The sequence below is a fragment of the Schistocerca americana genome, chromosome 5, assembly GCF_021461395.2.
Source record: "Schistocerca americana isolate TAMUIC-IGC-003095 chromosome 5, iqSchAmer2.1, whole genome shotgun sequence".
Taxonomy (NCBI): Eukaryota; Metazoa; Arthropoda; class Insecta; order Orthoptera; family Acrididae; genus Schistocerca; species Schistocerca americana.
The window spans coordinates 334,162,666-334,187,106 of record NC_060123.1 but is presented as its reverse complement, the minus strand read 5'-3'; the positions used below and the strand labels follow the sequence as shown (position 1 = coordinate 334,187,106).

At 39.3% G+C, this 24,441-nt stretch overlaps 1 protein-coding gene across 1 annotated transcript in view; it reads right to left on the bottom strand.

Annotated features, from left to right (window-relative positions):
- The window catches only part of LOC124615919 (cytochrome P450 6k1-like), a 46,278-nt gene that overhangs the window by 526 nt on the left and 21,311 nt on the right, over positions 1 to 24,441 (bottom strand). The window contains exons 3-4 of the mRNA XM_047144100.1: positions 17,543 to 17,782; positions 11,269 to 11,520 (exon numbers count right to left, since the gene is read on the bottom strand). Coding sequence (XP_047000056.1) covers positions 11,269 to 11,520; positions 17,543 to 17,782 — 492 coding nt within the window. The remainder of the gene's footprint in view (positions 1 to 11,268; positions 11,521 to 17,542; positions 17,783 to 24,441) is intronic.

The window sequence follows — 24,441 nt, the reverse complement described above, 5'->3', positions numbered from 1 at the left end:
TTCTACTAGCAATCTAGCCAGCTGCAATCGACACCAATCATGGAGACACTAACATACGTATCTCTAAGTCAAGCGTTGTGTACAATTTCGGAACATTGATAAATCTTCAAAACAAATAAATCGGAGTCAGTTATGGTGAAAATATAATGGCGTTCATCAATTTTAACATACGATCTTCACAAATTATGCTTTTACCAGCAATTGAAGGATTGTCATATCCAGTTAATCGCCAAACCAGATTAAACAGGAAGCACGTGAATCTCTACAACACGAACCAGCACATGCCGCTCCATCGGACATAAAGAAATAGCTATACGAGTTCTAATTCGGTGCAAATCCCGAAAGAGTAAGTAAAAAAGAGGTGGTCGAATAACGAGAAAAGCTCTCCTTTCGAAATAGCGTCAGTTAATCGAAATATTTTGTGCAACTAAAATTGTCGTACTTCACAGTGTTAACGAAACTGCACTTCCCATGCAGGATAAACAAAAGTGAATTCATCAAGCCATAGTGCTATAAGAAATACAGATCATGTGTAGAGAAAAGAACCCGAAAAATTACAAGGACAAAAAAGTAATGAATCATTGTAATACTTATGAAACCTTGAGATGCCAAATATCACTGCGAGAGTGGTATCTAGAAACAACAAAAATTTTAAATAAATGGCCTTTCGTTACTGAATGTGGTGAAGATAACGACATGGACTAGGACCAATAAACGCGCGTATATGGCTACGCTCAGATAATCTTTAAAAATAACAGTGAGCTAGCAGAAGATGGATGTTTGAAATGATTCAGCAACAAACAAGATGCATAAATTATAAACGCGCAGTAACATGCAAAAAGAGAAGAACGAATAAAAAACCTGTCCACTTACACAATCTGAGAATGAAAAACATTACACACAGGAAAGAAACACAGTATTTAGTCTGTCATCATACGGAAGAAAAGCGGAATGCGGTTTTGGGTAATGTGTTTTGGTCCATCGTAAAATCAGTCAATACATCAAATTTTTTTGACAACATGCTCGTTGTTCGTGACGGTATAAACCGAAAGGCCGTAGAATGAACGCCGAACACTAAATTATTAAAGGTATTTCAAATCCGTCTTTGCAACATAAGAACTGTAAAGCGACTACGGACCTTATGGCCATAATGTCCACTCAACTAAAACAAAATTATATCATCCAAAACTGTTTCACTGAAGAAAATCACAACATAGTTCTTAATTTCAACATAATATGGATGCGAAATTTACATAAATAGTAATATGTGAGCCCAGGGGAAAATAGCTGAAATCGATGTATACTGAAAAGACCATTGGACTTGAAGTACCTTAACGCTTCAATAGAGTCAAAGAAGATTCAAGTTTACCGTCGTGTCCACAATGAAGTCATGAGAGATGGAACACAAGCGCCTGTTGGCGAACGATGAGGAAAAAAATGCACCGTATAATTCTCAAAGGGCCATCTCGACGTTAGATTCTATATTGAATATGAGAAAGAACTTATTCCTAGTCTATAAACAGTTCTTTGTTAATAATCATGTTCATTCACGAGATCCTTAAATGATGCATATGCAGAAATATTTCTTGAAGCCTCGGAATCACGTCCGCATCGTGGCCTAGTAAACAAAATAACAAAACGTGTTCAGACCATTAGATTTCATACTTCCTAGGAGATTGAACACAATTAGTTTTAGGGTACTTCAGGGTCGTGTATTAGGGCTCAAATAGTTGTTTTTTGATACGTATGGATCTGATGCCTTGAGAAAGTACTGACAACTTGAAGATGAAAGTTCGTCTTCAATTTTTAGTTGGCCCAACAGTTAAGTCAATAAATAACATCCAATATTTTTGTTTATGCGAGTGAAACTCCTGTGGCCACGCAGACGCAGGTGAAGTAAGTGGCAGACTTCGGTTCATTAACAGGAGGGGGAGATATGCTGTCACACTACAAAGGAAACTGCTTACAAAATACTTCAGCGGACAGTTCTAGAACATTGCTGAAGGGAAAAATGTTTGCGTTTACCTATGAAACCATGATTGTACACAGACGTGCTTCTCTTCGTTTGAAGCAAATCGACGGGCATGAATGTTCTTCTTCAGGGCTCCAAAAATACGGAAATCACATGGACAGGTATCGACACTGTATGGAAGATGTGTAAAGGCTTCCTAGTGAAACGTCAGCGCTGTAATCGATTCGACCTTGGTAACATGTGGTCGGGGGTTACCACTCAACAGAGTGAGGCCCTCCATCAATATCACTGGGCGTTTGGACTTCAGTTTTTGCAGTGACCACGTGAAGACGTGGATATCAAGTCCAAATGTCCAGGGATGATGACGGACGGCATCATTCTGTTGCTAGCCCAAATGTTGGCAAGGTCGTTTCGACTGCGCTGCAGAAGTTTCACGGGAAAGCCCTTACATACTTGCATACAGACCCGATCCCTCTCGAAGCGATTTCTGTGGTTTTGGAGCCCCGAAGAAAGACGTTTGTGAACGGTGATTTGCTTCGGACGAAGAGCTGCACGCGTGGGCACAATCATGGTTCCGTAGTATAACGACGCTATATTGTTGAACGTTACTTAAATTAACTTAACTTGGCCTGCAGTTAATTTGATGGATGAAAATAGCAGTTTCCAACTTCACAAAATTTATTGACAACTGAGCTGCAGACTCGTCATGTTAACAAAACACTGACTGACTTTCTTCACTGATCTCTTTGACTTCCAAAACTAACTTCAAAACTGACTGACTGGCAGCATCGCTGCTTTGTTTTATATAGAATTTTAACAATAAATTACAAAATACTCCATTATTAAAATCGTACAAATTCAATGTTACAGTTAAAATTCACGAAATGTAAAGAAATTGATGTTACAGCTGAATAAGGTAAAAAATACAATATTAATAGATCTAATTTTTATAGTATCATCACTAGTTTTCAATATGAAAATTTATCTGAACTTTAATTACAATAATGTCTCTTGTATTATTTTAGTTACATAATTAATTACAGTTTGGATTTGGTTTATAACATTCAGTGGTAGTATAGAACTCGTGCTTTATCCGATTACATACGTGAAAGTTATAAATAAGGCCTCAAATTCCAAAAATCAGAAAATTGTGTGAAGTAAACAATTCGAGGGTTAATTAGAAATGTAATTACAAAGGATATTAATTACAGAGGAGGACATAAAAATGTATAACAAATGAAAATACATCGCTTGGTAATAACTTTTAAGCTATTTCTCAAGATAAAGATGTATTCTTTGTTTACTCGTTATTCAATTCTAATTGTGGTAATATAGGCGACAGCCACTTATGCCAACATATCCACAGCCTTTTTATATTTGTTACTAAATATCTGTTATTTCAGCTTCTCAACTAGGTTTTTGATTTGGAACCTGTACATAATTTTGTTAATGACAACAATCCCTTTACAATCATGATAATATACTTTTTCCAGAACCTTCTATATGCTTTCACAATGAATATCAAGTGTTAGCAAACTGAACATAATCATACATAGAAAAACACACATACAAGGCCTTAGGACGCACTAAATTGTCCGATAATTATCCAGATGCATATAAAAAATGGTTTCAGACATTTAATTAGAGTTTTGGGGAAGGCAGTATCGTTATAGTAGGCAACTGCAAACATTTTTCTATGATAGCATTAACCGTCTTGTCTCACAATGGGATACATATAGTAACATTTACGACGATGTTTGAAATACTAAACAGCTTATTCACATATTCCATCTGTCTCGCTTCCTTCATATCTACAACCAACAGTGAAAAAATTGCAGTATATTGATACATATTTCCACTCAGACTACGCATGTGTCTACACTGAACTGATAGCCCATTTTCAAAACTAGAGAGGAAGCAATGACGAATTCCCAAACGTTTCCGAAGCAATAAAAGAAGATTGTAAGGAACTTGACATAGAAATAAAAATCCCAAGATTGGCGGGAAGCAAGACCCACAGGAGGAATGTGAATATCCAGTGCTCATCGCCCGAAGACTATTTCAAAGCGCCAGTTTACACACTGTGCATAGACAGGTAACTTATCATAAGATTTGAAAAAGATGAAGACGTACCTTTCAAAGGTGCATTATTCACTAACATGTAATGAAAAGGGGGAAGAAAGAAGATTTCAAGAGAGACGTAAAAAGTTTTAAGAAATTGGCAACTTGGAACTAGAAACCAGATTATAGTATGACACCTGGACAAATAAGGAGTGTATGAAAAAGAAGCTCCATGATATCCTTGCTGATACTATGTTTTATCAAGCAGTAAGGAGTTTGTATTCTACCAAACCATGCTTCCCAACATTTTGCACCGTAGAGCATTCCTTCAGCATATTGCGTAGAGTGAGAACGTGACTGAGAAGTAGTACTGGCGAGGACCGTCTGTCAAGCTTGTATCTTCTTTGGTTTCAGGAACAAAGTGTTTGATTTGATCAGCAGGAAGAATAGGAATTTACAGTTTCCTTTTCCCAATAAATATTAGTGTCAGATCCATAAACGAACCTATACTTTACACTTTTCTTTTTGTAACATTATCAGCGTAAAATCATATGAGGTGTACATTTTTAGTTCTTTCTGCTTTTTTGTTGCAAAATATCCACTTTTTCATAAAATAGTTAAAATAATGTGTTTTTATTTCATACACAGTATGACTGCCGCGATCTAGTATTTTAGCAAATTTTCAACCTTACCCATTGATTTAAATCAATGCCAAATCAATGCCAATGTTTGCAATTCCTTTGTGTCTTAAAAATATGTTAGTTGCTTAAGTGTAGGTGGGACATCGAGGATAAACAAAAAACAGTTTCATCCATATTATCATTCAGTTTTAAAATTATTTAGTTGTCAAAGTTACATAACCTGAGAATAAAATACAGAAGAATCAGATAGTTCATGACAGAAAGTACATATTTCGATTCATGAACGCCAACATATTTTCATCCGAGAGCGAGGCTCGTTAAGGAGATAAAATGTCTTTGCCCACAGAAAAAACTCGTTTTACTGCAGCACTCGAGGGTATAGGGATGTTATATTTAATAAGTAAACCTATTACAACGTACACCCCTGGAAACTCAGCATCGTTAGATGAGTCTTTTGATTTCAGGCACAGCCACACTTTGAGTAAACCCTGGGCTTTACTTTTTGCTGATGTGTGACCACGAGGCTTCTCTTTTGGTTGAATCACATACGTAAAAAAAAAAAAAATCTTCCTGTTCGTCTTCGTTATTGCTGCTTCAGCCACCGCCACTTAAAGTATTATTGCCATTTAAACTATCGGCGGGTTCATGCCTCAAAGCCTCTTCTACGACTTTTTCCGTACGTTTTCTTACTACTTTTACTCGATTGTTGACATACATACATTTCCTGCCGTGATTTAACTTCCATAGTTAATCTGATAACAAGAAGCAGTTTGCAGTAAACAGACAAAATAGACTCCCAACATTTATCGCTCACACTCGACTGTTTACGTCAACTACTCGCACCCAGCCGCAGACGTACACTCACATGGCCTGGACTTGTCAGAACATGACTTCCGCGGGCGGCGTTGCGTCATTTTTGTCTTAAAGGGCTGGAACCTAATGTACGGACTCAAAAGTAGTTAACGTAAGTTAAAGAGTCCATTATCGTTTTTTTAAAGTTAACTTAAAAGTTAACCAGGCAACCGGTCTTGTGCCCAGCTATGACTATCTGCCTTTCTGCATCGACTTCCATACTTTAAAAACACTGTGAACTGCGTGTCAGGGCTGCTTCTAATTGTACCATATCCTAAAGTTTCCGCGCGATACATCCGCGTATGAGCGCAGGAAGAATGATTGCTTAAATACCTCTGTGCGAGCTTTAATTAGTATAAGGGACAATACACTTCCTTTAGAAATCTAATAACTTCTTTTATTGTTCAGATGGTGTTACGAATTTTCTGCCACTTTTAAGGTCATTAGCAACTAAGTTTAGTCTGTTTGATGGATAGTGGAAACAAACAGCTGAAGGATACTTCCTTTAAACCAGGGTTCCCCAAAATGTGTTCCCCGTATCACTGGTGTTCCACGGGATCGTTTTCGACATGTTGACGATGTTAATTACTACTTAACAAATCTATTATGATTTCTGTGCTATTATTTATGATTTGAAATTGAAGTAATCACTGAATAAAACAAGTTCTTATTATTGAAAACGTTATTAACGTTGAAAATGAACAATGTGTCCCACCAAATTCATCCATCACAGGAAAAGTGTGGGAACTCCTGCTTTAATCCTAGCCTGTACTTAGATTTCATGGTCTGACATTGTCACGCAGCCATCAGAGCCGAAGCTAATCAAGTTATTCATGTCAACGCCCAAATTTTTAACAATTTTTAAAATATACGAAGAAATTGCCTCAGTATACAGCGTAGTCAGCTCTGCAAACCCTAAAGATTCTTCTTTATCTGTAAAGTTTAATTACTCGTCTACATACCGTACTGCCATGCACAGTTGATCTTTCCTACTAATGTCAGCCGTTTCATCATCCATAATGAAAACGATGGTGATCTCCTTACATCATCAACAATCTCGTGTTGTAACATAGAACCACATATATTTATTAAATTCTTTTGATGTCTTTGTGAAATATTTTTGCTTTTACACTACGATTTTATAAATGATACTCCAACACTTTGTCATCCAAACTTACTCTAAATAAAATTAATCTTCATGAGTGTCTGTAACCTTGGTGAGCCTCTACCACAAAAGCAACACATATTCCTCTTTTTATAACTGGTGTGAAAAGAGTGCAATACTTGTATTTCCCTCCCTTAAACTTAGGCGAGTATACTAGCCACGAGTACCTTTCTAGGCCAGTCCTTTAATATAATGTTTTCGTAGTTTTTCTCACCAATATCCTTTATGAAATCACGAATCAAATTTCATGTTGACAGTAGAAACTGAAATTGACAGGTTCAAATCATCCCAGTCAGTACCGATACCAGCAGACTTAGCACTAAAGATGGAAGAATATTGTGGCAATGAGACGCGAGATGATTGGCAGTGGAGAGATTCTATCGACAGATAGCGTGAAGGTAGAAGCTCATGTTGAAACTAAACTATAAGCTGTTGTAGGATGCACATCTGAAGGCATTGAACCTTGAACTTTTAATTAATCATGGAAGTTCCTTTTCTGTGTAGCAGAAACACCTTTTTGTTCGGAGAAATTCCTGATATGCATCTCTGTAACAGAAATTTAACTTCAAAATATTTAAGAACAATCCCGTTAAGAGGATTTCTAACATTCCATTCAAACCGGCTTAAGAATTTAGTGTCTTTTTTATTGGATAGAATAACATGCATCATTTATAAAAATGTATGTTCATCTGTAAAAATGTAAGTATTCTGAAACGATGCGACGAAAGAAAAAACAGAGGAACGCTACATAATAGCAATTACGTTTTTAAGGGTATTTACACTTTTCACCTGTTTGCTTTCTTTTATTCAAAAGTAATTTCCGGTGACTGAAGACACTAAACTAAGTGCAGATCACATGTAGGACACTACAGACATATACTAAAAATAACACGGTTTCGACATGTTAACGGTGATCATAAGCGTTGCCGTGTTGTGCTGTCTTGTTGGCTTGTGTGGGATTGCGGAGGGTGGATGACTCGTCAATGATGTTGCGTTTGCACGCTCTTTCTTGCTGAACGCTGCGCCTTGAGATCGCTTGAACTCATACAGGTATGTCATGGGTATAGGTGCAGGCATGTTTACGTAAGGTACCTTAATATTTACAGTCATCAGTGTGTTGGTTACTTTTCTCTGCGTCCAACAGTATTCCCACAAACAAGTCACAAGCTTTACAACCTGATGTTTTCTGTACAGTCGTACAGCACCACCAGGTGGGCTATGCCTGTCAGTATACACTAACCGTCCATGTATCCACACTTCAACAGCTGAGCTGCTGCCTAGGAGAAAATAAACATTGCTGGATTGATTGCTCTTGCCACATGTACTTGAAGGTACTGAACAGCCTAAAAACATCCGACTTCTAATGGCTACAATTATTCGTCTGCAAACAACGTGTATACTGATGAAATGTTGTTCAGTCAGCAACAAAAGTATCTGCACTTATAGGCTACTCATTGCTCCCTGCATAAAAAGAGAAGTATGCATGTAACGAACACTACTGGCATATAAAAAACATTTTATAGCATTTTCTTGAAAGAAAAACACCCGACTACATTTGTCTTTCTTCCTTTTTCTGAAAGCTGGGGGAGGAGGGGTGGTAACTGGGGGGAGGTGGGGAGGGGGGACTCCCCACACTTGCCCCAGGATGGGAACTCTCGACGATTCGACGATATATGCAAAATGTTAATTCACTCTTTGCACAAAGAAATGATATGGAATTCCGCAAATACGCGAATCACACATATTAGAGACGAAAAGACTAGTCATCATTCAGCGACATAAGTTACAGCCGCCGAGTATAATATGTTGTTGTTGTGGTCTTCAGTCCTGAGACTGGTTTGATGCACCTCTCCATGCAACTCTATCCTGTGCAAGCTTCTTCATCTCCCACTACTTACTGCAACCTACATCCTTCTGAATCTGCTTAGTGTATACATCACTTGGTCTCCCTCTACGATTTTTACCCTCCACGTTACCCACCAATGCTAAATTTGTGATCCGTTGATGCCTCAGAACATGCCCTACCAACCGGTCACTTCTTCTTGTCAAGTTGTGCCACAAACTCCTCTTCTCCCCAATTCTATTCAATACCTCCTCATTAGTTATGTGATCAACCCATCTAATCTTCAACATTCTTCTGTAGTATCACATTTAGAAAGCTTCTATTCTCTTCTTGTCCAAACTATTTATCGTCCATGTATCATTTCCATACATGGCTACACTCCATACAAATACTTTCAGAAACGGCTTCCTGACACTTAAATCTATACTCGATGTTAACAAATTTCTCTTCTTCAGAAACGCTTTCCTTGCCATTCCCAGTCTAAATTTTATATCCTCCTACTTCGACCATCATCAGTTATTTTGCTCCCCAAATATTAAAACTCCTTTACTACTTTAAGTGTCTCATTTCCTAATCCAATTTCCTCAGCATCACCCGACTTAACTCGACTACATTCCATTATCCTCGTTTTGCTTTTGTTGATGTTCATCTTCTATCCTCCTTTCAAGACACTGTCCATTCCGTTCAACTGCTCTTCCTAGTCCTTTGCTGTCTCTGACAGATTTAAAATGTCGTAGGCGAACATCAAAGTTTTTATTTCTTCTCCATAGATTTTAATACGTACGCCGAATTTTTCTTTTGTTTCCTTTACTGCTTGCTTAATATACAGATTGTATAACATCGGGGAGAGGCTACAACAACGTGTCACTCCCTTCCCAACCACTGCTTACCTTTCATGCCCCTCGACTCTTATAACTGCCATCTGGTTTCTGTACAAACTGTAAATAGCCTTTCGCTCCCTGTATTTTACCCTTGCCACCTTTAGAGTTTGAAAGAGAGTATTCCAGTCAACATTGTCAAAAGCTTTCTCTGAGTCTACAAATGCTAGAAACGTTGGTTTGCCATTCCTTAATCTTTCCTCTAAGATAAGTCGTAAGGCCAGTATTGCCTCACGTGTTCCTACATTTCTACGGAATCCAAACTGATCTTTCCCGAAGTCGGCTTCTACTAGTTTTTCCATTCTTCTGTATAAAATTCACGTTAGTATTTTGCAGCCATGACTTATTAAAACGATAGTTCGGCAATTTTCACATCTGTCAATACCTGCTTTCTTTGGGATTGGAATTATTATATTCTTCTTGAAGTCTGAGGGTATTCCGCCTGTCTCATACATCTTGCTCACTAGATGGTAGAGTTTTGTCAGTACTGGCTCTCCCAAGGCCGTCAGTAGTTCTAATGGAATGTTGTCTACTCCCGGGGCCTTGTTTCGACTTAGGTCTTTCAGTGCTCTGTCAAACTCTTCACGCAGTATCGAATCTCCCATTTCATTATCATCTACATCCTCTTCCATTTCCATAATATTGCCCTCAAGTACATCGCCCTTGTATAGACCCTCTATATACTCCTTCCACCTTTCTGCTTTCCCTTCTTTGATTATAAAAAAAATGGTTCAAATGGCTCTGAGCTCTATGGTCATCAGTCCACTAGAACTTAGAACTACTTAAACCTAACTAACCTAAGGACATCACACACATCCATGCCCGAGGCAGCATTTGAACCTGCGACCGTAGCCGTCACGCGGTTCCAGACTGAAGCGCCTAGAACCGCACGGCCACACCGGCCGGCCCTTTGCTTATAACTGGGTTTCCATCTGAGCTCTTGATATTCATGCAAGTGGTTCTCTTTTCTCCAAATGTCTCTTTAATTTTCCTCTAGGCAGTATCTCTCTTGTGATACAAATAGAAATGACGACATACATTCAGCGTGGCGAGGAACGTAAAGGACACACAGATTTGTCGGTAACCTACCAAGTAATCAGTCTTCGCTTGCTACATTTGTGAACGGAGCGGCAAGGAACCGTAATACATTGCACAACAGGAAGCAGTTCCTGAGTGGCAACAGGAATTTTCCAGGTGTCACTCCTATAAACTAAAATATTAGACTCTTGTTGACTCACCTACAAAACTCTCTTTTGACAAATTTTGGATAACTTTTTGTGAATCTGGCACCTTTCTAAGTAATATTATGTGAGAGATGGAAATTGAAGGACTAAATGAGCTATCGGTAACGGATTTGCTTACCTATAGAGAGAGCGTCAAAGAAATGCACAGACTCCTAAGGGAGGCGTTAAAAGAAAGATATTTTGCATCGCAGATAACTCCTTTCTTGAGATTACGGTAACCTATGTTCCAGTACGAGTGAACATACGTTTGCTTACTCCAGAGTTCCTCTCGGTTTAAAGATCATGGCGGTAAAATTAGAAAAAAAATTCAGTTTTAAAGAGTAGCAGCAGTCGTTTTTACAGCATGTTATCCGTGAGTGCGAGGGGAAAGGAGGCCGGGTTGGTAGGGGGATGGCAGGGAGACGACTCTAACACACTTTCCTTCTCCAAATGCGATGTTTCGAGGAGTCAATTATCTACTGATCTTCACATACATACGGATGCCGGTATAAATGACTCGAGAGTCGAAAGTTTGAATGAAAGTGTGAGCAAAAGAGGGCGAATCGTATAAAGAAAGAACTGAGCAACATGATTAATCTGCCAGTAATAAATAATAAACGGGAAGAGACTCACCAATGCAGATACGTGGCCCCTCGCCGAAGGGCAGATAGCAGAAGGGATGTCTGGAAGCCTTCTGCTCGTCAGAGAAGTGCTCTGGGTCGAACTGGTCAGGATTTCGGAAATACTTGGGATCATGATGAAGGCCCAACACTGGAATGACGACCTTAGTTCCTTTCTCCAGAACACAGTCATAGCCTGGCAGTTTGTAATCCTGCACCACCTCGCGGTTCAGAGCGGCAACCGGTGGATATACGCGAAGAGTTTCTGGAAAAAAGCGCACATTATAAGCCACTAAACTATAAGTACTCTACTTTATCTCACTCTCTGCTATAATACTTGTCACATCAATGTAAAATTATTTATCTTTTTAATAAATGCACTTCAACATGAGGCAAATTTGGAACAAATAGATCAAATGTTATTTGATTTGATGCTTCATAGCGCGATACTGTTGAACTTATTACAAAAGGTATATTTTTCTTTGGAAAAATAATAAGGGCAGGTAGAGTGCTTTCTATTTATTTAATCTCATAAGGTTCCACCATAACCATTTTCATGCCTGCTCCCTAAATAAAAGCGTAATCCATAAATAAAGCCAAGTATGTGCTGTGTGGAGCACTGAAGAATCATAACAACAAAGTCCAGAAAGTCAATTTATAGAGCAAGGTTGGTAGCCGAAAAGCAGCTAGGCGACTTTGGTAACATCTCATGTGGCATGCTGTGCAATGCAAAACCGGCCTGCTATTGGCTGGGCCCGCGTGATCTGTTGTTCACGCCTCTGGTGGTGTCGTCTATCGCTGACTCTGCCGCTTCCGAGCCCCAATCAATATCGTCTGCTGGTCAGGATATTACAATCATGATTACTGCTTATAAGAAATACAATCATGATTACTGCTTGAATTTTCTCATATATTTCCATAAGGATTACCATTTACAGTTTTACACCACACAAGTACTAATACATCTACCTGCTCTTTCCTCTCCTTCCTCTTTCTCAGTGTTAGTGCTTTTACTGCAGTGATTATTCTATGAGGTGTTTTATGTAGTACTAAAGCGGTTTCTGTGCTCCCAGACATTTTCCTTGGTCGCATATTGTGGTCTCAAAAGGCTGCTAATCCATATTCTGGACATTCTGTCTCAGCAGTACCGCGCTTATATGATCGGTGACACTATTATCGAATATATAGAGGAAAACCGATCTTCACCGAAAAAATCTCTGTGGTTGATTGGAGATATATTTTGGTATGAAGGGCCGCTGCTCTACAGTGGCTCATTAGAAAGTAATCATGAGTAATTATGATTTAGTTGGTTACTTATCCACAGTTGCCTTTGTATCTGGGTAAGTTCTGCGATATGCAACCACCAAAACGTACAACACAAAACACAGAGAAATGCAAGAAGCTTCAAGCAGATGAAGAAGCACTGTGACGCAGTTGCCACCTCTGTAGGAGCCGTTCGGCATTGGATTGTTCTGGCACTCTTTCTCTGCATATAGCGAACCGCTACCAGAGCGGTATATCGACCAACTCTTCATCGGTTAACTTCTGTATAACTGATGACGTACAACTAATACTGGCGGAAAACAAATCCGAAACAGAAACGAGCAAAACTGGATGCAAGTTTGAGGGCGAAGAGTGAAATCAACGCTACAATTCTCAACAGTAAGTACCATCAGAAACTGCCTTCTCCTTTTTTTTCCAAAAACGAAATATAGTACATACGGTCGAGAATTTCACTCCTGCGCAGATATTTTCAGTGCAGTGCAAAGATAAATGGTGGCAACATATCAAGTGAAAAGCAATTATTCTAATGAGCTACCCAAGAACACGGGTTCTGTATGCCAAAATGTTAAAAAAGTATCCCTGAACAATCTCCGAAATTTTTTCGATGGATTGCCGATGCACGCTTTAAAATAGTTGGAAGATTCCTAACTGAAACACAGTTCAGAAGATTGTTACGGGTCCTAATGCTTTATGGGGGCTCATTTCGACTTTTCTGTTTAGGTTATGGATTTGTATGAAGAGAGCACGAGGCTTGCACAGCAACAGTTGTAGTTATTTCACATGTAGAGTATGAAGAATTTAAGCCTTTCCAGAACAGAACGTGCAATGTGGAAAACATTTGGAATCAAAGATGCTACTGCTCTACTTCAGAAAACTCCTTACGGAATAACACCTGTAGACAATGAGAAAACAGAAGAACAGGAAAATGCAAGCAGAACTAAGTCACGAATGTGACAACTTGTTACAGACTGCAATTCACGCTTGGCTCAGGGTTCATACAACAACTTTTAGGTTATTTCTCGAATGTTACACTCTTGAATAGCACGTGGGAAAAACTAAAATCTAAATCTTTCGGTACGAGCTCTGATTTATTTTACTCCCATGGCCACTTCTCTCAATGTAGGGGGTGTAAACAAAATATTCTGGCATTCGGAGGAGAAAACTGCTGATTGAAATTTGGTGAAAGGTCCCGCCGCAGCGAAAAACGTTATTATTGCAATGACTGCGACCATAACTCGCCTATCACATCCGTTACGCACACTTCCTATTTAGCGATTGTACGAAACGAGCTCCCCTTCTTTTAACTTCTGCTATACTCTCCGTCAGTTATATGGCGGAGGATCACATTCCGTGCAGCAGTGAGAGAAAGGACAAGCGTAATCTAGGTAATATCTTCAGTAGATGTGTTGCATCTTCTATGTGTTACGCCGATAAAACACAGTCTTTGGTTCACCTTCCCCACACATTTTCTATGTGGTCGTTACAGTTTAAGTTGTTCGTAATTTAGGTGTGGTGCTGAATTCACGACCTTTAAATTTGTGTCATTTATCGTGTAACTGAAATGTAACGGTATGTCTCCAGTTTTCATGCGGAGGATTTCACACTTTTTATTAGTTAGCGTCAGCTGCCACTATTTGCTCAGTACAGATACGTGTTTGTAAATCATTTCGGAATTAGTTTTGACTTCTGAACCTTTACTAGACACAGGTTGTACACGACCCGGGACAACCGGGAAGTCCGGGAAAACCCCGGGAATTTTTTCATCCGGGAGATAACCGGGAAAAACCAGGGAATTTTTCAGAATTCCGGAAATGTTTCATTGTTGTTGCTTTCAGTTAAATTTTTGTAATTTTGACTGGTAAGAATTGACTCTCTAGCAAAGAATGTTACTATATCCTGCTACTGCAGAATGATAATGCAGCAATAAAATATAAACGAGAGAAAAAATAAAACTTTAGTGGCAAAGGAAATGCGCAATTTACAACAAAACACCGTGCACGCACAAGCGTCTGCAAATAGCAGTTTACGGAAAACCTACTGTCACTTAGCACGGAAAAAGTGTATTTTCGCCCGGGAAAAAGCATATCTTTTAAACGGCATATCCGGGAAAAATCCGTAAATAATCTGGGAATTTTTTTTCTTTGTCCCCGTATACACCCTGTTAAGACAACATAATCTGCAAACAATCTAAGAGGGCATAATCTGCAAACAACCTAACAGGGCTGCTCACATTATCTGCGGGATACTGGAGTTTATATAAAGAACATCAGATTGTGTAACATTTCCTTGGCGAATCCAAGAGGTCTCATCTCTTTCACTAGATGACTTTTCGTCAGTTACTACGAATTGATAGGAAATCATGAGCCCAGTCGGACAATTGTACAGGCACGTAATTTGAGCCGCTTGTGAGGAACGGTGTCGTTTTATTCGAGGTATTTAATAGTTTTATAACACAGTATATATCCCAAGATCAGACTGCAAGTTGATGCCATTGATATAGGTCAATAATTTCTTGTCTATTGTTGTGACCCGTGCAACTTTCCAGTCGTTAGATACCGATCTTATGTCGAGCGACAGGTTATATATGATTGGTAACAATGGATGAATTTCTTAAACATATTTCGAAAGGAATCTAATTGCTATACGGTCTGCAGCGGAGACATTGCCTTTATTAACTGATTTAAGCTGCTTCGCTACTCCAGGGTATCCATTCTGTTGCTCATGTTTGCAGCAATATGATGAAAGGGACAGTTGCTACACACCATATAGCGGAGATGCTGAGTTGCAGATAGGCGCAACAAAAAGACTCTCAAAAAGTGAGCTTTCGGCCAATAAGGCCTTCATCGGAAATAGAACACGCACGCACACACTCACACACACACACACACACACACATACACACACACACACACACACACACACACACACACACACACATATTCACGAAAACCCATCTCACATACTCACGACCACAGTCACCCTGGATTTCCCATTGTTTACTCATGTTTGCAGTTGTTTTGATTCGAATATTTCTTTGCTGAAGGGATTCCGGAAAAGCCTTAGCAACTCCACTTTAGTGGTGCTGTCATCGGTAACATTACCACTGTTATCTTGCAGTGAAAGTATTGATTGTATCTTGCATCTTGTATACGTTACGTAAGGCCAAGCTCTGTTCGGTTTTTCTGCCGTATTTCAAGACAGAGTGTCATTTTGAAATGTATTAAAAGTATCTCGCATTGAAGTCTGTGTTTCGAAATATTTCATTCCGTTAAATCTGGCATCCTTTTCTCGTCACTTCTCCAATAGTGTCCTGACCTGTTTTATTTATCATGGGGAGATCTGTTCTGTCTTTTATTAATTTATTTTACACAAGATTTTCAACTGCCGTAAACGCCGTTTATTTGAATTCAAGCTTTATCTGGTCGATAGTTGTATAGTCAGTATGGAAGAAATGAACAGTCTCTTAGAAAGGTGCCAAGCGAATTTTTATCTGCTTTTTTAAATAGATGTATTTTGCTTTTATTCTCGGTGGGTTTAGCTGTTACAGTATTCAAATCTCGTTACAACAGCCTTGTGATCACTACTTCCTCTATCCGTCATGATGCACTCTATTTGCTCAGGACCGTTGGTCGCTAAAAGGTCTAGTATGCTAACGCTACTATTTGCACTTGATATGGGTTCTGAACTACGTAAACTAATTGGTCAAAGTAATTTCCGGAGAAAGCATTTAGCACAATTTCGGACGATGATTTATGCCTACCACCAACTTTAGGCAGGATAACTTTAAATGATTCATTCGTTTTCAAAGCTCTATATTTTTCGAAGTATTACGTGTACAAATGTGATTGAAACATGAATAGAACTGTAAAGTCACCAAGTTTGCGTTTTGGACTCTACAAGTATTCTCTTAGTACTTTTCTGGTCACATGACACACGTTCAAGTGGTAGCCAATTTCCTGTCATACCTTAGGCAGTAAAATCCTGTCAGTGGTCATTACAGCGGCACCTATGCGATTTCTGTTCTTGGCAGTGGGGATACGCAAACACCGTCCATAATGTACTCCGAAAGGAAAAAGTCATCAGGCGTTAGGTCAGGCGACCTGGGAGTCCACAGGAACAGAGTCATCTTATCTTCGCTACTACACCTATTCCAGCGATATGGAAATTCGTCGTTTAGGTAGCGATGAAGATCGATCCTCCAGTGAAGAGCTGATTCGCCTCGTTGGAAGTTGAAATTTTAGCCATCTTCCACACAGTTTTCTACGGTGTTCCAAGCTCGAGGCTTGCACAGACCGTTGATTTTTTTGGACTGCGCACGAAATCGTCCTTCATCCTCTCAACGATTGCACCTGGCGCTACTTTTCTGTTAGTGTCCCTAAATTGCAGATACCAACGCTCAGTGCTCTGTTTGCATGGCGCTTCTTTTCCATAATTCATTCTGAATGTACGTTGCACTGTTATAACAAATAAACATCCCGCATGTCCTAACACACAAAAAGTCTTTTGTTGCTTTGTCGTCATTTTGTCAAGGCACTGCACTTGTAACGCTAATGGCGAGCACGATGCAAAGTGGTTGAGTTTACGGTTCTATTCATGCATAAGTCATATTTGTACTAGTAATAATTTGGAAAATATAGAATAAGTAATAATATAGAATAAGTAATTTATAGTATCCTGCATTTTCGCAAACAGATCGACGGTAGACTGAAGTCACCAACAACTGTAATTGTATGAGTGGCGTACCTCTATCCATGGTTATGGAGGAACCAGCTGAGACTAAACTAGGCATAGCTCATTGGACGTGTAAAACTACATTGTAAAATAGGCACTTTAAAAAATAAATCACATTTTATTTACGATGAAATGATAATACCTTTGTAAATGCATACGAAGCAAGTTATCCACCAGTAAACAGTATTTTACTTGGTGATTATTAGATCTGTTTCACTGTGAAAGGTTGTTGTCTTCGCCTTACCAAAAAGATTGAAAACCTTGAAGCTCACCGTCTATCACTTTCTCCAAATATGGCATATTTGACGTAATATCTTCATATGTCACTTCGCCGTTGGACTTCTTCAGTACGGCATCAATTTCGTCTTGCAGCCGCTTCTGGATATGTGGATGTTTAGAAAGCTCGTACAGACAGAAGCTTACGGTGGTTGAGGAAGTTTCGAACCCAGCGAGGAAGAACACCCACGCCTGTGCTGCCAACTCCTTGATCGTCAGAGATTTATTGCCTCCTGCTGGGAACAAGACAAGTTTGTAATCAGCTATTCACCTAAAGAGTAAATAACATTTCAGTTAAAAATTAAATGCGACACTCTAACATTAAATTTTTGAATGATAGAAAACGAAAATTCTGTACTGTGCTATAATGACGAAATCAATAATATTATTTCTCCAACGTGCTCTCAACATCGTAACGGAAATGCTACAAACAAACGCGTTTCTCTCTAAATCTGTTTAGTACACGCCTATCCTAAATACACAGTGCGAGGAAACTTTCAAAGGATGCACTTATAGATACAGTCTAAAAAGTTTCAAGATGAAGTTCGAAGGCTATTTGTTAACATATTGTGATCGAAAACTGATGAAGTAATGTTTCCTATCCTAGACGTTAAAATGAACTACAAGGTCTCGGTGGTTGTACGGTGGGGCGATTAGACTTGACAGTTCTACAAGTGCTTATTCACGAATAGTCATCAATATACACAGCAACTTTGTTTCGAAATGCTGTGTCACAACATAAACTACGTAATATGACAATAAGATGTGGCTAAATTATTAATTTATGGAATATTGAAAAAACTGCATTTTTTTTAGGAATGGCATGTTTGAGGAATCAGTGATATTTTGAATACTACTCAAATGTGTGGGATTCACGTTAGGATAAAGTAACGGAAAAAAATGGTTCAAATTGCTCTGAGCACTATGGCACTTAACATCTGAGGTCATCAGTCCCCTAGAACTCAGAACTACTTAAACCTAACTAACCTAAGGACATCACACACATCCATGCCCGAGGCAGGATTCGAACCTTTGACCGTAGCGGTCGCGCGGTTCCAGACTGAAGTGCGTAGAACCGCTCGGCCACAGCGACCGGCAGTAACGAAAAAATCGAACTTATAAGAGATAACGGAATCTTTGATGGTCACTGGCTTGTTTGATTCGGGGATGTACGTCACAGAAATTTCTGGTCATCTGAAAAAAAAGACATTTAACATTTTCCAATAACCCACTGGAAAAACTTGGAATACTACTTATCGTAGAATGGGCGTCTAATTGATTTCTTCAGAGTTTTTCGTATTGCTCCCAAAGAGACTGTAAAGAAAGAAGCAAACTGATAACAGTTTGCTCATTGGCATAAGAGGCTTAATTTTTCCAATGCTACATCCATGCACTGAACCGGAAGTATCTGTGATGTATAATACAATAAAATATACACTTCGCCACACTTACTAACTTGAGGACTATGGACGGATTACGTGCAGTAATAGGATCACTACACCACCCCCAGTGCTTTGCAAACAGCGCCAAGAACCAGCCGCAAAATTTACAGTACAGATCATGCTTTTTGGACCGTAAGTTCTCTCTGGATCTTCATTTGGAAACCTACTTTCTTTTTGTCGAGAGGCTGCAAGGCGTTTTGAAATTTCTTGACTTGATATTGATGATACATTCTCGATGCCATAACCGAGTACCTAGGTTAGCTGCATTGTTTAATGTGAAGTATTTTATGGAAACGTCAGGAAATCTTAATACGAGTGGCGGGCGTGACATTCAAAACACGACACCTGACAGGAAATCATTTAGCGCACTGATGTGTACTTTGGGTAAATTAATTCTGTGATACAGTCTTCCTGTTACCAATGACTCTTTATAGCTTAATTACACACGTCTGTGCTCTCAACACTATTCTCTTGTGCTTTTCTTCACAGCAAGGTGTACTGCGTTCAGAACTTGCCATAAAATGGTTGGGTGGGTTTGGAAAGCAGGATGGAAAATTAGGGTTTAACATCTCCTCAACGGTGAGGTCATTATAGCTGAAGCGTAAGATTCAACTGAGAAAGGAGGGGAAGCAAAATGGCCGTATCCTTTCAGAAGGTACATCATTTGCAAGGGCTGACATCTTTGGGTGACGGGTATACAACAGTGTGTTTAATTTGATACATTTTTTTAATAAGACGAAACACAAAATTACAACTTAAGGAGAACCGTCTCTGGTTTATTGACAGCCACGCTCATATCAAGCTTAGCAAAGACTTATTGTCTGTGTACAATAGTTTGTACAAATCTTCTGGTAAACCTTGCGGGATGTAAGGTCGTGGTCCATGAAACTCTTCAGGTCCTAACGTTTGTACAAACATTTGGAAAGACTGCGATAAGTCCATGCTTCAAGATAAATGCAGATACTAGGCAAGCCTGCAGGTTGCGCTGTTGTAGCTGAACACGAATGGGGCTTCTGCAGTGTCCCCAATACGTTACAAGCGTCAGTCGTGATCAGAACAGTGTTCTGTGTAGTTGTTATGTCGGAGCTAAGTGAATTTGAACGTGGAGAAAGTGTTGGAGCTCGCATGGTGGGTGCTTCAGTAACCAAGCTAGCCGGTGTTTGGTGTTCCAGGAGGCACCGTATCGCAGATTTATACCGCAGAAGAAAACATCATCCGCTATGTCACAACGCGGGCGAAAATGTGGTTGAGTGATCGTGAAAGACGGTCACGGAAGAGGATTGTGGCGAAAAATAAGACGCAGGCAGATGAAACCGTCACTGCAGAACTAAATGTTGTACTTACGAACCCTGTCAGCACCTAGACAACACGGAGAGAGCTCCAGAAGCAGAAAATTATAGGGCGAGATGAAATTCCAAAACTAGTCACCAGTGATGAGGATACCCGTAACAGGAAAACGTATTGCCAAAGCCATAAAACCGCGACTGTGGAGCAATGGAAGAAAGTCATTTGGTCAGATTAGTCTTATTTCCAACTTCTGGCCAGGTTTACGTCCCAAGAGTCAAACGTGGAGAGGGATTGGTAATAATCTGGACAGCCATATCATGGTATTCCATGGGCCTCGTGGTGACTGCATGGCTGCTGTACTGACAAGGGTTACGTGACCATTTTGGCTGACAGAGTCTATCCTAACTGATCTAAGGACATCCCACACATCCATGCCAGAGGCAGGATTCGAACCTGCGACCGTAGCGGTCTCGCGGTTTAAGACTGAAGCGCCTAGAACCCCTCAGCCACCCCGGCCGGCATGGGAGGAAACCTCCATGGTATACAGTCACTGTAAAGAAACTGCTGAAGAAACAGAGATTACTGCGTAATAGGTAAAATAAAGCGTAGGGCTATAGAAAGAGAAATTCTGAATGAAACGTCTTTGGCTGTCAAGAGAGCTAAGCGTGATGCCTTAAATGACTACCGTAGCCGAATATTGTCAAATGATATTTCCCGGAACTCAAAGAAACTTTGATTGTATGTAAACGTCGTTAGTGGCACCAAAGTTAGTGTCCAGTTCTTAGCGAATGAGACAGGGACTGCAGCTCAGGGTAGCAAAACGAATGCTGAAATGCTTAACTCCGTTTTCAAATGTTCTTTTACAAAGGAAAACCCAGGAAATTTGCCCAAATTTAATCCATATACCACTGAAAAGATGAATGAAACAGAAATTAATGGTGTTGAGAAACAGCTGAAATCGTTAAACAAAGCTCCAGGGTCCGATGGAACCCCTGTCAGATTCTGTACTGAATTTGCGGCTGAGTTCGCCCCTCTTTTAAATATAATCTATCGTATATCCCTCGAATAAAAAACCGTGCCCAGTTCTTGGAAAAAAACACAGGTCAGCATCTTATAACATATTCTGAATTCAAATATGACGAGGTATCTTGAATAGAATGACCTCGATGCCACGGAGCATGAATTCCGAAAACATCGATAATGTGAAAACTAACTTGCACTATTCTCACATACTTTTCTCACATACTGTAAGGTTTGAATTAAGGCAGTCAGGTAGATGCAGAATTTCTTGAGTTCCTCGATGGTCGTATTGTGAAGCTGCTCCGAAAGTAAAGCGACCTTAACTACAAATTCAGACGTGGTCAAAGCCTCCCGTACAAATAAAAATCGAAAAAGTCAAATAAAGAGAGCCATGCGTGAAGCGTTCAAATAATTCGAAAGTAAAATTCTGTCTACTGACTTGACAGAAAATCCTAGAAGGTTTAGGTATTACATAAAATTCAGCAAACGGATCGAAGTCATCTGTCAAGACACTACGACGACAGTAGCGTCGAAATGGAGGATCACAGAAGTGAAAGCCGAAATACGAAATTCCTTTCTTCAAAACTGTTTCACTGAGGAACATCGTACTGAGCTTCTCCCTTTAAATTGTCGTACGAAAGTCATACGGACAGATATGGAAATAAGTGACCACTGGATGGAAAAATCAGCTGAAATTGCCCAACAGAGAGAAGGTCACTGAATCTGATGGGATACCAGTACAGTTCTACATAGAATGTGCGAAAAAACTCACTCCTCTTCTAGCAGCAATGTACTGTAGATTACTGTAGATACCGGAGGAGCGAAGCACTCCTAGTATTTAAAAAAAAGCGCAGTCCGTTCCAGCTTTCGAGAAGGGTCGTCGGACAGATGCACAGAACTATAGGCCCATATCTCGCAAATTTTATGGTGGCATGTTAATGAAATTTCTGGAGACTGAGGAACTGCTCTGCAGCAATCAATATAAGTTCCGCAAACAGCGAACGTGTGAAACCCAGCTCGCTCTGTTCCTCTACAAGATCCAGAAAGCAGCAAATACCGGTTGTTGCCGTGTTACCTGAATGCAGTGTTGCTTGACTTCCATATGTCATTCTATACAGTTCCACAATGCTGGCTAATAAAGTACGAGCGTGTTTAATATCAGACCACCTGTGAAGTAAAATTCAGGAAGACCTGCAGAGGACCGACGTTCGGTGCAGGGATTTGCAGTTGATCGCAACATAAATGTAAGATGTTATTTTATACATGTTGGATGTTGTGAACTCCGAAGCGTTAATGGTAGTTGGTGAATGACGCAATCAGCCACAAATACTTTTTGAATGTTTTATTTTAGTGCCATAACCGGTGTCGGGCTACCATGCCCATCTTCAGATGGCTAGTACTTTTCGTTACATAGATGTTTTCATGAACAGCATGTCGTATGCTCCACGCTGCACATTAATTTTTTTAATGCTCAATTTTTAATTTTAATATTTCCTGCAATTAACTTATGAACTGTAGTGATAACCAAAATACGTATATATAAATTTTTGCAGATATATGTATACTTAATCATACGCAGTCGGTCAGGTTTGAAGTATTTCGTCAGTTTCGTCAATAATTTTCACTCACAGTTAAAAAAGTCCCACTAAAAACAGTTTATCCTACTGTCTTTAAACAATGAGTTTATACTTAGGGTACAAACATTTTTCGATTATTAACGTGTTACATATTGCACATCCCACACATCATCTTTGCTCTCTTTACATCCTTGATCAGTATTTAATGAATGGTATCTTTGCCTCATGATAATCTTCACATTGTAAAGAAAAACAAGTGTAGAACACATGTGCGACGCTCAACGGGCATTTTAAGAATATTATGAAGTGTACCACAGCAACTTATTTACAATACGTGTGGTGGAGCTAGAAAACCACATGGATCACAACAAATTAAATCGCAAGCTCCTGGAACGAATGTAAGTGAACACAACTATTTTGCTCTCTCTCTCTTCGCGTCCCATTACATGCCCCATCCACAAGGATCAGCTCAGTTTGCAGATAAATATAAGTTTAATTTAGTGTTTTGTGTATGTATTTGTAATATTTTGTTATGTTTGTAAAATATTTAAAGTTTTGTATTTTTGATTTGTATGTTTCATGTTTGGAGAGAGCAGCGCAACTCGCGGAAACAGCATCTTCACTGCCGGAACGAGAAAGAAAACTGCTGGCCACTAGACGCCGCGGGTCAACGGCCAAAGAGCAGCAGAAGATCCTGTGACCGGGTTGATGCGTCGAACCTCCAACATTCAAATAAATTAAAATTTCTTTATTTTTCCATTGTAATGCTGTCACAGAATGTTTAGTTCATGTTGTATTTTAGTCAGGTCTGTTTTGTCGAGTCTGATGTTCACATCTGTATGTAGCATATACGAAGACAATAAAACAGTGTATGCTCTAAAGCTTAAATACGTGTTCGAGAATTATTTATGAAGAGTTATATTGAGGAAGAGTTATTACTGAATTTTTCCAAGATATTAATTTCCAGAAGAGTTTGATTTCGATTTTTTGAATCTTAAAGGTTTTACAGTCTGATTGTAATATGGGAAAAATAATATAACTTGCAAGAATATAATTTCCAAGAAGAAACAAACTACACTTAAATTTCAAAAGTTTGTGCAAACCAGTTGGACTGAGTGACGTAATTTTGCACAAACGACTCAAGTGAAGGTGTTTTAATTACAGTTTCGTTCAAGAATCTTTTATAGAGAACTTTAAAAAAATTTAAATAATTTTTTTGAAGTGTTTTGTAAACGACGTAGGTGACGAAGTCTGCACATGGTCATATTTCAAACAAAAATCATTGAGTCATACGCGTCGTTACACTACACCGCTCGTATGACTTAATGATTTTTGTTTGAAATGTGACCATGTGCTACGTCGTTTACGAAAACACTTTTATATAAAGTGGCACTAAACATTCGAATATTCTTGTGCAGTGTGGAGAAGACGACATGTTGTTGTTGTTGTGGTCTTCAGTCCTGAGACTGGTTTGATGCAGCTCTCCATGCTACTCTATCCTGTGCAAGCTTCTTCATCTGCCAGTACCTACTGCAATCTACATCCTTCTGAATCTGCTTAGTGTATTCA